The following is a 15372-nucleotide window of genomic DNA, read 5'->3' on the forward strand; positions in this document are numbered from 1 at the left end:
GAATATTTTATTTTTGAAAACATGCAATAACACAATATGACAGTGTACAGACAATATATTAGAATCATATATTAAATATTTTAATATTGTTATTTTCATATAAAAAATATTTTATTACAATGAAGAAACAAAAAAAAATTTATCAGTAGATACAAAACGGGTTGGGATAACAATGAAATTATTAATTCCTGTTTAAGTACATTCGATGTCATTATGTATGGAACTCCATATTTCATGCCCACCACGGGCATGCTTGCAGAAGTCCAAAGGCTGAATCCAATTTTCGACGGTTTTCAAGCCTCAGTCGACTAATACTGCTGCAATTTCACGTTCGGTATTCGTACGAAGTTCATCAAACGTCACTGGCTTATTGACATAGACCATAGACTTGACGTAGCGCCACAGAAAATAGTCTAACGACGTCAAATCGCACGACCAAGGCGGTCAATTGACTGTGCCATTTCGTGAGATAACAAGTTAACCAAACTTGGTTTTCAATAAATCGATGGTGGCATTCACAGTGTGGTCCAAGTTCATATCATCCAATTGGGGCCAAAAATATTCGATTATTATTGAGTGGTAGCGATTTCCATTCACGGTATCGAGCCGGTCTTGATCAACAAGAAAGAAGTACGGACCAGTGCAGCCGGCGGCCCATAACTACGCAACAAACCGTAATTTTTTCGGGATTCAATGTTGACTCAATGTTGAGCACTAACGCATAGTTTGCTTATTGACGAAGCCATTCAGCCAGAAATGAGCCTCATCGCTGAAGATGATTTTTCAATGAAAATCCGGATTATTTTCAAGAGACTGATTTGGGTCTTCCTTTATTGATGCGCTAGCGGCAGCAATATTCTCGACACTACGGATACTTCTTTGTTCAATTGTTAATATGACAGGACGATTATGATGGCCATAAATTGGACGTTGCGCTTTTAAATAACTCCAATTTCGTTAGCAAATTTGAATAATTTCGGCTCGTTGTAGGATCGTATATCTTTTCATGATGAAATGGCAAATCTTACTGAAGAGAAATCTCAAAAGGGCTGGAAAAAAATATGACCTCCTTTGCTATCCCTAACGGTCTACTTTTGTAACGTCCCTTAAGAGAAACTCTTTACTAGGGACATAAAAAACTATTATGAAGCAAACGAGGCTTGTCCGCCTGTATGCATGCTTCCAAATAAATTTCGAATATTTTTGGAGTCAAATTGTATCGCATAAATTACTATACTGAACACTGCAGCTTAAAATATTTGGCACTCAATAAAATATATTTACTTTGTATGTACTCATATTATAGCAAAAACCAATATAATACACTCATATGTGAAAATACTCGAATTGTGCGACATGGCGTATGCGTAATTTCATTTCAATGCAAAATACATTTTGTTAAATGTTCGATTTATTAAAGAATTACTTTAAATTGAACAGCTAACTACTCAAAAGATTACAATAAGCCTTGAAATGATTTGTTAGCGTGTATAAATATCTTTAAATATTATCTATATTTACTGGTAAGCGTTTGTAGGCGATATATACTTTAAGAATTTTGTTGTAATATTGAGAAAATTACGGTAAATATTATACAAAATTTCCTCATTTTAAACATTTTGATTGATGATTCAATTTAATCCGATTAAGAAATTTCGGAACAGAAATTTTGTTATTTAAATAAAATTCAGAGTATTTCTACTTAAATTAATTCAGAGAATCTCTATTTAAATAGTATGAATGAAGGTTACATAAATGAAATATTGCAAAATTATAAAATATAAACGAAATATTTACTTGATTTAAACAATACTTGCCCAATAAATTATCAAGGGTTATATACATATATATGATTTTTTAAATTTAATTTTTTTAATTCTGTGTGTTTCTGACTTAAGCTTCGCATATATTTCAGGAAAAAATGGTATTTTTTTAAATTAATTTTTTATTATTATTTTGAATCCTTGGATTCCATATTTCACAATTAAATTTTGAATTTTCGACATTTTTCAGTCAATAATCATATGAAATTTATTAATTTTTTTCCCTAAAATATTGACATATTATTTTCAGTTTTAATTTCGCTCCACCCCACTACACTCATGAATATTTCGCGTGACAGTTTCTCATTAATACAACACCGTTAAACTAATGCTGACATTTATAAATAATGATTACCGTTGATTTGCTTTTAACATTCGAAGGGATATTTACACAGATGCGGATCGTAAAATAAACCACAACAATAAAGTAGAATAAAGAAAAGAAAGTGAATGCTAGAGACAAAAAAAAAATCACTTGCACATGCATAATAAATAAGGATCAACCGAAGAATTGCGGCAAAGCAGCGTAAGCTTACAAACTACTTATGACTATTATCACTTTTTATTAAGCCAACCGAGTGGAAGCGGCAGCGACGCGACGCAGACGGAAGTTGCAAGTTGAGTTGGTGCAAATGGAAAAAAAGTAGCTCACACACACCCACACATATGTGAGCGCTACAGTATACACTTAATGGCTACTTTTTCACACAACTCAAATAACAACTTGCCGAGGTTGCGCTGCAAATTAGCAACGCGGTCACTACTGACGCGCACCGCTGGTGCGCTCACTGTCAGGGGCGTCAAGTCACGTTTCACAGCTTACTGTAGATATATCAATGTGTATGTGTGTGTTATACTTCGAAACTTACATTCATTTTCGGTTCCGCTGTCACCACCACAGTGGGCGTCACACCCAGACCGGTAATGGCGATGGCGCTGCGTGGCGCCTTCGGTGCGGGCATCATTGTCGGTGGCATTTTCGGCAAATTACCGGAGACGGGACGACACACACAGGTTAGCATTGTTTTGAGCACTTGATGAGCACTGCGGCGGCGGCGGCACCTACACCGACTCTAGAAATCTGATTTTGTCCGCGTGTGAGGCTTGCGGTAATGCGTTGCGGTTGCCGTTGACGCACACGCGGTACTCTAATGCCGAACGTTGCGGCTGCAAATGACTGACGCACGCATGCACGCGCGCACTCACATACAGCTGACACACACGCGATGGCGGTGGACACGTTGCGGTTGTGGCGCGCGCGACGGAATAATGTGAAATTATACGAAATTGTTGTTAAAGGCAGGACAGCGCAGTGGTTACGGTGACACGCACGGTGACAAAGACTGACGGGCGCTTCGCTGCAATCGATGCGCGCAACGCACACACACTTAGAAAAGTACAATACAAGCGCGCTTGTTGTTGTTGTGATTTTTTATTTTTGTAAATATGTAAATATATGACTGTGTGATCCCACGCGTGCTGTGCTGATGTGCTTATAATGATGTGTCAGGCGTTGACCGCCACAAGCTGTGCGCCATTGCCGTCAACTCTTTGTAGTTATTGTTGCTGTGACGCGCACAAATCACTTAACCAACTTGGTGTGTGCGTGCACTACTACTTGATGTGGCAACACCTTTTTTCACACCACTCTTTAATATTTTCGGCACTTTTTTCGACACTTTTTTTGCGCCACTGTATCTCTATTGAATAATGCTGCCGATTTTTTCGCTTGTTAGCAACTGTTTATTGTTGTTGTTTGTTTGTTTTATTTATCTTCTCGGCTAATGTACACGCTCACTACTCGACGCATGTATGCGTCTAATGGGCTTTTAGGCGCACTGCTATTCACTTAATATGCTGCTGCCACTGACGCTGCTAGTCTTCTACGTTTCGATAATAATTTTTATTTTTTCTTTGCCTCGAACACTTTTACAGTTAGCTGCTGCTACGGCTGCTGCTCTTGACTTGCACTTCAATATAATTCACTCCGTTAACTGTTTTGTCGTTCGACGTTCACTTGTCTGCTTTTGTCGCACTTGAAATTCCACTGGAAGATATGTGAAGCCATTTTCATGGTTATTGCCATACATTTATATATATATGTGTGAGTGTGTGTTTGTATTTGAAGTGTACTTGTAGTTATGTGTAAGCGTGTGTGTAGTTGTTGTTTGCTGCTTTTTTGTAGGTAATTGTTTTGGTTACTTGCACTAGCCTATTGTTGCCTGTGGCAACTGCCATATATACTATAGCCTGCAAACTTGTTGTGCCAGACACTGCCAGTAAAGCACAATGGCTGTAGCAACAGCAACAACGACAACAACAACAACAACAATAATAATAATGAAAATAATCAGTTTGATGTAAGTAGTGAGCATGCCAGCAATAGCAGCAACAACAATAGCAGCTCAGTAGAGCAGCAACAACAGTGGCAACTATAATTGCAACAACAACAAGAATTGTATATTGTATCCAGTGAACAAATTATGGGGTTTTAGACAAAAAAATTGTTTTTTTTTAATTCTTTGAAAAAAAATTTAAATTTTTTCAAAAATTTCACTTTTATATTTTTTTTTAATTTTTGTTTTAAATTTCAATTTTATATATTTTTAAAAATTTAATAAAATTGTGTTTGCTGAAAAACTTTTAGTAGTGATCTAATTTTTTAATAATAATTTTTCAAAAATTATTTCAATCGAATTTTCTTTTCTGTATATAATACATAACATTTTCAAACTTTTTACCACACTTGCAGAGTAACTAAAAAAAAAATCCCCAACATTTTCCTAAAATTCTCAAAAATTTTGTTTGCTGGGTAAACAAGCGGAAAAGGTTATAAAAATTTATATAAAAATACCAAGCAATTTCACAAAAGCTCCTATATACATATTTCCATACATATATACACATACATAAATACAAAGTTACATACAAACATTTGCCCTCCCAACTATTTAAGGGCGAATTCCGCTAACCATGACAACACCATTTTCGGCCCAATATAACCGCCCACAACCGCTTTCACTTCCCTAAAAGGGCGGTATCTCTTCGCAGGCGATACTAAGTGTCAAGCCAGACGCATATCAGTGGCACAAGCATATGCTAGCTGACGTGAAAGAAAATTTGTACTACATTGTGTTGTTGTAAATTGTATAAAATAAAGAAGAATATCCATATACATATGTCAGTCTCTTTAATATAAAAGGCTTTAAAAATTATTTTTGTGAGAAATAATTTGCAAATATATTGAAAATAATATTTCTTCACTGCAAATAATGACAATATTTAAGATATTGTTTCTAGCAAGTGAACTTTAAACCAAAAATTTCATACTCACACTGAGACAACTCACTCACACACAACTCAACTAAATTAACTCAATTTAAATGTAGTCTATTATCTATTCAATTATTCTCATGAAAAACACGTACAAATTAGTTATGTTCGCTTATTGTTATCTATTATACTCAAATACCAGAAATTACAACTTTAGCTGAAGGCGATAATTATGTGTTTTAGTAAATAGAGGTTAACCTCCTACAACTCAGCGTTGTGGTATAGATTTACAAATATTTATTAGTTATATTGTTACTCAATAATATTGTATTGTAAACATATTAATTTGTTTCAAATTTAAATGGACTCCTAATTCTTGGAAATATCAAGCAATTTGCTTGTAATAATATTTCAAATGAAATTATTGCGTATACAGTTAATTATAGAATACTCGGAAAAGAGATTATGCAGGTTTCAAGTTATTGATTTGATAATTAGAACTCGAATATATGATTTTCAATTTGAAAAATTAAAATACTCATTGTAAAATGCAATAGCGTTCAGAGTTTTATAATATTAATTATTTGGCGAGCTGTTTTGTGGAAGCAATAATAAATAAAACTAATGGCAAAGCAGTACTTGGATGCCAGATTTTTTATAGACATACAAATGTATTTAAGTTTATCTGAATTGAATCAGAACCACCAATATAGAGAGAGTACTATCAAATAGCTGGTGAAACATTAATATTGAAGTACATTGACATCTCTTAATATTTTATAGAATTTTTTATAATTCTTTTAAGGGGTTAGGGGTTGTCAGGATTTTCAAAAAATCAGTTTTTTTTTGCATTTTTGTTAAGAGTAAAATCTTAAAAATATTCTCTGAAATTTGTAGTTGATCCGATAATTTCTTTTCGAGTTATTCGACAAATAACAAAGAGCGCTTAGGCACTCTAACACACCAGTGTCAAACTTTAAATGTGTTCTTTCTCAAAACTATGTTTTTTGAACTGGAGACAACTGTAACTCGATAACCGCTCAGTAGATTTTAATGAAATTCATACAGCTTTTAGAATACATAATAAACTCAGGCCTGATCTGAAGGATTTTTTTTCAAGAATTTTTAAGACCAATTAACTGTTGATTTTTTCCCAAAAATCTAAAAACAATTCCTGAGGCCGCCATTTTGTTATTTTTTTAAAAAAAGCTTCGGATCCAGGATTATCTAATTATAAAACTGATTTTTTTATCTGATTGATTTTAGGTGAATCTCCAGGGTCAACACAGCCAGCTATAACTTTGGGTATTATATTTTTTTTTCAAATTTCGTGACTTTAACTCAAAACATTGTATAATAATGTCATATTATAACTTTTGTAAAATAGCATGATTTAATAGCAAAAAAAAAATTACTGAAAATTCTCATTTTTTCGTGTCTCTGACTACCCCTAATCCCTTAATCACGTTCAAAGTTGCTCTATTTTATGCTATATGTCACTAACTTATTTAAAAAATGTTTCCTAATAAAATTCTAAATATACTCGCTTTGGATTTTACAGTATCAGGCTGAGCAAGTCTTATTACCGAATTGAATAATATTTATAGTCAGTACGGCAGAGTCTAAAGGAAGAGGCGTTTGAGTTCTAGCAGTGAACTAGTCTCACTATAGTCAAAAAATTCCAATTTCTTCCTGCATTTTTGGTCTTTTTAAATGATAAAAAGCTGAAATGTGAATTTTTTTTTAGTTTTTACACCAGAGCGCATTCTGGCGGTCATCAAAAACAGAAATTTCTGTTTTCAAAAATATATATTTCATTTTATAATAATTTTAACTTTTAAAGAACACGTCACTATCATCAAATTGAAACGAATATTTAAATGTGAAAATTCACCAACTTGTGCCTTGAAGAGAAATGTTCTTTCATGCGATTCCTAGAAAATATCTAAGAGTGTAGTAAATTTATAATTAAATTGAAATATCATATTAATATGAATAGACAATTGAATCACACAACAACATCAAAGTGACACAGTTGCTCTCTGTTACAATAAACAACAGATTTTCGAAGAAATGACAATCAAAATTGTTACAGAAAGTTCATGTATGCTTTTGATAGCATATATACGCAAATTTTTCGTGCGAAAATGGCGGTAGTTAAATTGATATGCGGTTATACACTACCGATTCTCATTCACTTGAATTCGCTGAGCAGTGCTAACATTACTTTGTTGTTATTCTGACAGATATAATATTTTAGTTCAGAATATTTTTTGTCCTCTCGCAATGGAGGAAAAATGTTGTTGAACATCGAAAGGCTCCGTAAGTTGTATATATTGCGAGTCCATGACCCCATATGTGTCTAATACTAGATAATTCGATCGAATTAGTCTACAAATAAGCTCAAGAACTTATTTATGAAGATTGAAATTAATAGTTTTTAATTGGCTGAAACTAATTCGATCGATTTAAATACTGCAACATAACCTTTCAGCAGTCAAACATACGGATATTTAGCTCAGTTAAAGTAGGCGGAAAAGCAACGCTTTAAAAAAGACAAATAAATATTTTAAGAAATCTACAAATAATATATTTTCGCTTATTTATCGCCTGCATAATTCTTACAGCGACCTAAATATCCTTTATCTAATAAAAAGAAAACATCCAAGCCACCCACGCTTTGTCTCGATTTTTCTGCGCAACTGCATTAGAAAGGTAAATTGGTTGAAAACCACACATAACTTCCTTTGATGCTGGCATTTCTCTTAGCGCACCACCACACACAAAAAGAAAACCAGAAATTATGAAGATTATGGAAAAATGTGAACTAGCCTTAGTGGCCATGAAGTTTATTTTGCTTTCGTCATAACACAAATTACAAAGTTAGTTGGCATGAAATTGAATTAAAAATTTTCTTTTATGATTAGCCCTATTTCATTGTGGCAAATTATGCACATAAATTTTCTGCTGACTTGCATGCTTTAGAAAAATGCTGGAAAAATTCATATTTATGCTGTCGTGTTTATAAGAAGCGTAAGAGAGAGCGGCAGTGCTGAAAGAATTGCTGATGCTTGCGACGAACTTTACCTGCAGGCAACGAGGCACACAAACACAAGGAGCGCAAGGACACATTTATGTGTGAGCCATAACACAAATCAAAAATGGCTGCAACTTCAGTTGAGGGCAAAGTAAGACTTTGCGTGCAAATTGAAAGTCGGTAATGAACTAGTGGAACACCCGCACCGCAGTCACACACGCACATACCCATGTATATAGGCAGAGTCACCACTACCAAATATTGCTAACAAATGTTGGAAAAACCACACAATGCTGCCAGCAATATAACAGTTTATTTACATATACATACAGACAAACATACAAACCGCCATATATGTGAAAGTAGAAAGCCAACGGCAATGACTTTAACATGCAGTCGACCGACACCAACGACACTTCCTGTCATTGATGTCAACCGGTGTTTTTGCTTATTGTTCCTCAAACTCTCGCTTACATACAATCAGTGTATACATATGTATATATGTATGTGTGCTGCGTTGCGTACATGCGGTTGCTCGGTTATTGTTTGCTGTTGTTGCTGTTACTGCTGCCTTTCCTTCCCGTTATTGTAGTGGAAAATGTGTTTTGTTGTTTTTACGATTATTATTATTATTATTGTAGTCGTAGTGATTCATTATATTTGTTTTGTTGTTGTTGTTGTTGCTACTTTTTTGTTATTGTTGTTGTGTTGCGCAACAAGCTTTTTATTGATTTTACCCTTTTAAATGTCGTTTGGGCCAAGTCAAAGTCAAAACACGCACACGTATAACAGCAACAACAATAGCAATGGTAACAACAACAACAATATGCGTAATATAGCGAAAAAGTGTCGTGTAAAACAACAAAAAATACAAAAAATGGTAGCCTGACACATATCCACATACACTGCTATATTTTATTTACTCGGGCGTATACGTATCCTGTAGGGATATGCAATGAAAAAAAATATGGACATTTTTTTCAAGTCTAATTTTGTTTATTAAGCTCTGGGTATTTAATGGAAGACACATTGAATTTTTGGTTTCTTGAAATTATTTTATATATTCTCAGCAAAAATTTAACTATAACTGTTTTGATTATGTTTACATTCAAGCATTTGTGTCACCGCGCCGAAATGTAGGCAACATTTTTGAAATAAAATTTTTTTTGACTTCAATAATCCAGAAATAATCTGGAATACCAAAAAAATTATCATAAATTCTTTAAAATTAGAGAAAATCTATGTATATATAACAAACGAGTAACAAAATTTAATCTCGCTCTGATCTCCGATCTCAAAAGATACTTCATTTCATTCAGAATTATTTTCCAAAGTTATGATGGGAATATCTACGGTAGTGCTCTATGAGCGGAACTATAGATAATGATGTATAATAGATGATGGATTTAAAGTTATATTCCCATAAGTCCTTTATATAACTCACATAGAGGTAAGAGCCAAATAAAGAAGAGATATGAATAGTAGGACCTAAAGGATCTCTCATATTCATACATTTAAACAATGAAAAAGGAATTTCATTATGACAAAGAAAAAATGCTAATGAAGACTGCCGGTGTTTTCGCAGTTTTCACAGAAGATATGAATTGTAGAAAATCCTAAAAATATACATATACATATAGAATATGGTGTCCTACGATGCCTAGTCGATTAACACAAAAAGTCCCTAAAGTCGGAGACACGAATACAGGCAACGGTTGTAATTTGTATTCCACGAAATGACCAAGACACTTAACATGGCAGCCTTTAGAAAAAATTGGGGCATATTTTCTGTCACCACAACAACATCATCTGAGAGGAATTTGATATTTAAGATCTAAGAAATCTAGTAGATTTTCTCATCATCTCAATCATAATATTAGGTCTACAACTTTACTTTCGCCTTGTCGATGAGTCTCAAAAAGTGACATTTTCAGTTGAGAATAAGTTTGGGATGCAAACAGATCTCTAGAAATATTTTGTTGGGTTAATGTTGACACAAATGTCCAAGATCGATATAAAACGATTTAATCGATTTAATCGACCAGTGCTTTACCCTAGAGACATCTATTGGAAAACGGCGGAAGCAAAGTTGTAGACGTAATAATTTATAGCGAAGAGGACCAAATTGTTCAACAAAACGTTGCGGAATCTTAGAAAGCTTATGAATGGCTTATCTAATATCTCTGGCGCCTTGGTTTCTTTAATGACCTAACAGTGTGCTTTTTAAAAGTTTTTTTGTTAAGAATTCAAGTTTGTCAAAGAAGCTTCAGTGAACTTGAGGTTGGAAATCATGTTAAAGAATGCAGGAATTTCCGATTCTCTGTACGAGAGGATAGATATCGCTTATTTCTTTGCACATATTGATTCTAGTAACTATCTTGAGGACTTTGTTTTAAAACCGGTAGGCTAATTCATTATTATTTAAAGAGCTTGTTTTATCATGATTTTTGAAAATTACCAGGAATGATTGAACATTCTTTTGTTGTAATTTTTTTTGTTGTTAATATACATATTTAGAGACATTTGTAGATTTGTAGATTCTTTGGGACTAAAAACACAATATATCTCCGCATCATTTGAAATAAATGTAAGAAAATTCAACTTCATTAAGCGATCTCCAAACATTTTCCCAAGTGGGCACAATCGCTTTCATGCGTGTGTACGCCCAGTCTCACATACATCCTGTCATACAAATGAAGGGTCACACATCCGTTAAACTACTGTACATGCGATGATATAATAGCTGTGCAATTTATTTATTTGTGTGAATTTGTGAGCACGCAACGCCGGATATGTGATGTCTGCGTATGCCGAAGCCGTATCAAGTTCAACGCTGATCCTGGGAGACTACTTTGTTTTCCATTATCATGAAAAGTTGCACGCAACGAACGCAACAAATACAAATACACATGCGCCTCAATGCTAAAAGGGAGCTGTGACGGCGGACGGGTGAGAAAGGGACTGGTGTGTGTGTGTGTGATGAGAACGCTCATGCGTACATAACTGATGGATGGCCTTTTGCTTGACTCGCGCCAAGGCAAGGCAGCCTGTGGAGTTGGACGCACACGCAACCTTTTACGCATTTAACGCACCATAGCAAGTAACAACTAGTACAACAACAACAACTGCTAGATTGTATAGTACAAGCATGTCGGTGACACTTTCGACTCGTTGCGCTGAACTCACACAGCGCACAGCGCACAGGCGACACGCAGCGCGGCAAATGGCAAAAGTACACAGATACATTGTTGCATATACACATGTTTATATACATTGTTGTATATACATTTGTGCATGTTTGCGTTCTGGCTGTGCAAAATTTGTGGGTGGATGCCTTGCCAATGATGAAAATGAGGCATTAGCCGAGCAAAGTAACAGTTAAGTGGCTGAGGTGGTGTGGCAGCCAAGCAGAAGCGTGCCACATGTAACGGTTCGTTTGTTTGCTCTGCAGCCAGAATCAGGCAGCGCAGTATTTGCCATATACAGGACAGTACAGAAAGCAAGTAGCAATGGAAGTAGCAACAGCAACAACAACAATAAAAAGAGCAACAACAGTAAGTATAAAAACAACAACAACATTGCGCATTAAAACCATCTACAGTTACAGCTAGGAGTACAGTGCGAGTCATATTAAGCCATTTATTTATTTACTTTTCTGGTTGTTTGTTTGTTTGGATTTGAGTTTAGTTGCTTTGCGGGTTTGCACTGCACGCCTGATTGGCTGTGACTGTTGGTCGCCCAGCTGGTTGAGTGAGTGACGTCTGCCAGCCGTTGCCATCGCTTGGTCGTGGCTCTTATCATTGCTACTTCGCTTCTGCTTGCTTGCCTGCTGTCGTTTCGCATTCAAACAAATGGAGCTTGAGCTGCTGATGGCTCTTTGCTATTACACTGATTAGCTAAACTAGCCGTTGTGCAAGCAGCAGTCAAACTAAAAAAAAATACTAATAAGAGATAAGCAAACAGCATTAAATTGGGTTTTCTTTTCATTTATATGTATTTTTCTTGTGTATGTTTTGCTGAAACACTCAGCTGATCAAAATCAAATTGGAAAAGTTTGTAAATAATGTTTTAAGGGTAAGAATTTTTTGATTGTATAAATACAAATATATAACAACAGTAACAATAAACTAAGTTTTTAAAAATCCTTTAGATGTGGGTGCTTTACAAACTAAGCGTAAGTTTTCTTTTTTATTGGATTATCTTTAGATTCTAAATGATTAAATAGTGATTCTAAAAATTGAGTTTAAATTTTTCACATAAGAAAAAAATGTTGTTACATTGTAAGGTCTTCTAAAGCCCTTTGGTGTCATTACACATATATTAACACCGATGATCTATTACGAAGTGACATATATACTGTATATGAATAAGTTAGTGAGGCCAAAAGTAAAGCAGCAAATTTATATTTCAATTTAGATATAAAAAGTTCCAACAACTAATGCGAAGTTCCCAGTGGTGTCTTAAGTTTGCAATAGTGCGTATTTTAAGACCAATGAGGTAGTAATAAAATCAGCATACCACATTGTTGTTGAATATTGCTTTAACACAAATGTATTTTTATTAAATAAAAAAGCTAAGTTGAGCTGCAGATGTTGCAGTGAGCCAACTAGGCTACTAGCTAAGCAACTGTCTTATCAATCATAACCTAAAAACCTGCTGAACTATACGTAAGTTGACTTAGACTTACCTCTAATACGTTTGTAACCGTATAGGATCCTATGGGTTTTGTCAACACTATTTTGCTAATTAAATTCAAAGCACTTTCTTGACAGCTTATCATTGATAGCATAAACATAATAGGTCATCAAAATCACAAAATCTTTAACTCCAATTTATGGTGCGACGTGTACGTGCCCGACTGACAAAATAGCGGTGTAAACGGTTACAGAAAGTAACACAATCGTAAATTAAAAAAAAAAAAATAAGAAATTTTTAATCTTATGTTTTTTTATTAATGAAAGCAGCTAAAGGCAAATACATGAGATGGGTTGTTGCAAACTATGCTCCAATTTTGTAACAATCAAACTTTTTACTATCAAAAACCTGAAATCTTCAGCAAAAAAGAAATTTATTTAACTGTAATTATATATGAAATTCTACAAATTTGTCGGTACTCTATACAAAGCAGATTCGAACAATTTTTCGGGAATTTTAAATTTTTGAAGAAAATATTTGGAATTATGTTTTTTCCAATGGTCGAAACAGTTCTCAAACTCGATTTTTTGTATAGCGTTTGGCTCTTTCAGCAATTTTTTCGTATGCTTGTAAAATGACGACCCTTTAAAGATCTCTTTTTATTTTTATAGGAAAAAGTCGCACCGTGTCATGTCTACACCGTCCAAACCCGAGCATTTTTAAAATTACCGTTATCTTTTGAACACAAGGTAGCTCGGATGATGAACGTATTTATATCGAACGAGTAAGTAAGGGCTAAGTTCGGGTGTCACCGAACATTTTATACTCTCACAATTTATTTATTTAACTTTATTTATATTATATAATACACAATTTGACCCACATATTCGTCATATATATTGTATAAAGTTCATTGAAAATTTGAAACCCCTAGTATTAAGTATATGGGAGGTAGATGAAGTTATGACCCAATTTCACTCATTGTTGGTACGTAGACATATTATTAGAAGAAACATATTCCCTTAAAATTTCTTCAAAATATCTGAGAGATTTAACTATAATTTCGGTAAAAAAATTTGTTAGAAGCACCGAGGTCCTCATATTCGATATATAGGGCCGTGAAAACTTATGAACCGATTTCGATGATTTTTAGAAGGGCGATGCCACTCTTTAAATGCAGCATTTATGCAAAGTTCTGTTCCGATATCTTCACTAGTGCTTACTTTATATATTGTAAAGTACACGATTCAGATCGACTTCAAAGTTCTGGTATATGGGAAGTAGGCGTGGTTGTGATCCGATTTTGACTAATTTCACAACATATCATTGGAAAGCTAGGGAGATATCATAAACCGAATTTCATTGGTGGGCGGAACCTCGCCTATTTAAAATTTTGTATACCATTTTGAGTGCAGCTCTTCTGTACCATTTTTTTAATGAAATTTATGGTTTCTGGTGGTTTTCCTCATTGAATTAAAGTATTTTTAGTAGTTTTCAACATAACCTTTGTATGGGAGGTGGTGTATAATCCGATTTTCTCCATTTTTGGAGTGTACAAGGTAGTACCTAAAAGAAATGACTCTAGAAAGTTTCCTTGATATAGCTTCAGTAGTTTGCGATATATGTACAAAAAACTTAGCAGGGAGCGTGACCACGCCCACTTCCCCCAAAAATATACATCCAAATATGCCCCTTCATAATGTGATCCTTCATACCTAATTTGATTTTAATAGCTTAATTTATGGCTTAGTTATAGCTCTTTATATGTTGTGGTCCAATTACGCCCATCTTCGAACTTAACCTTCCCATGGTGCCAAGAAATACGTAGTCCAAGTTTCATCAAGATATCTCAATTTTTACTCAAGTCACAGCTTGCACGGACGGACGGACAGACAGACATCCGGATTTGAACTTGACTCGTCACCCTGATCATTTTGAAATTTGATCAATTGAATATTGAATTCTCAGCCTAAGTTGACAAATTGTAGGATATTTGTTCTTAGGAAAAAGTTAATGAAATAAAAAAAAAAATATTGAAAATTTACACATAATAATATTTTAATATTTTATTTTCTGTAATATTTTTATTTTTTTTTTTATATTCAGGTATTATTCAGTCTTAGCACAAATAGTGGAAAGGGTTCATATTTATTTTCTGAATATTTTTTTTAATAAAATAACTTCGATTTACGATAAAATCGTATTTATAATTTCAATTAATAATAACTGCGAAAATTATTTTGTTCAAAAAGTTTTATTTTTTTTGTTTTAATTTTGGATCAACCTAATATGCCTCACAGTTGAACTAAACACGGAAATAACAAAAATTGGCACTCGTCCATAAAAGAAGCTGCATACAGATACATATATACAATGCTGTGTCTTCAAAAACTCGTTTAATGGCTATTTGTGGCCAACACACACGATCCAAGTACAAATGAGAGTAAATTGCATGGCCACACACATACATATACAGACATATGAGCTGCGTTTGCGTGTTGCCAGAAATAATATTTGCATTTGACTTGGAGCATTTGTGGTATTTGATATGTTAATTAATTTGCACTTTCACTACAATGCTGCACAATACACAGAGCTATTTAT

At 34.1% G+C, this 15372-nt stretch overlaps 1 protein-coding gene across 7 annotated transcripts in view; it reads right to left on the reverse strand.

Moving 5' to 3' along the window:
• LOC105218576 (apoptosis-stimulating of p53 protein 2) overlaps positions 1 to 15372 on the reverse strand; it is a 224699-nt gene that overhangs the window by 10330 nt on the left and 198997 nt on the right. Inside the window, exon 1 of one of the 7 annotated variants that reach the window (XM_054233751.1) lies at positions 2693 to 4015. The exons of the other annotated variants lie outside the window; for them this stretch is intronic. Within the exon in view, the coding sequence (XP_054089726.1) occupies positions 2693 to 2845 (153 nt within the window). The 5' untranslated portion in view covers positions 2846 to 4015. Of the gene's footprint in view, positions 1 to 2692; positions 4016 to 15372 lie in introns of those variants that run through there. 7 annotated transcript variants of the gene reach the window in all.

Source organism: Zeugodacus cucurbitae, chromosome 6 (genome assembly GCF_028554725.1).
Source record: "Zeugodacus cucurbitae isolate PBARC_wt_2022May chromosome 6, idZeuCucr1.2, whole genome shotgun sequence".
NCBI lineage: Eukaryota > Metazoa > Arthropoda > Insecta > Diptera > Tephritidae > Zeugodacus > Zeugodacus cucurbitae.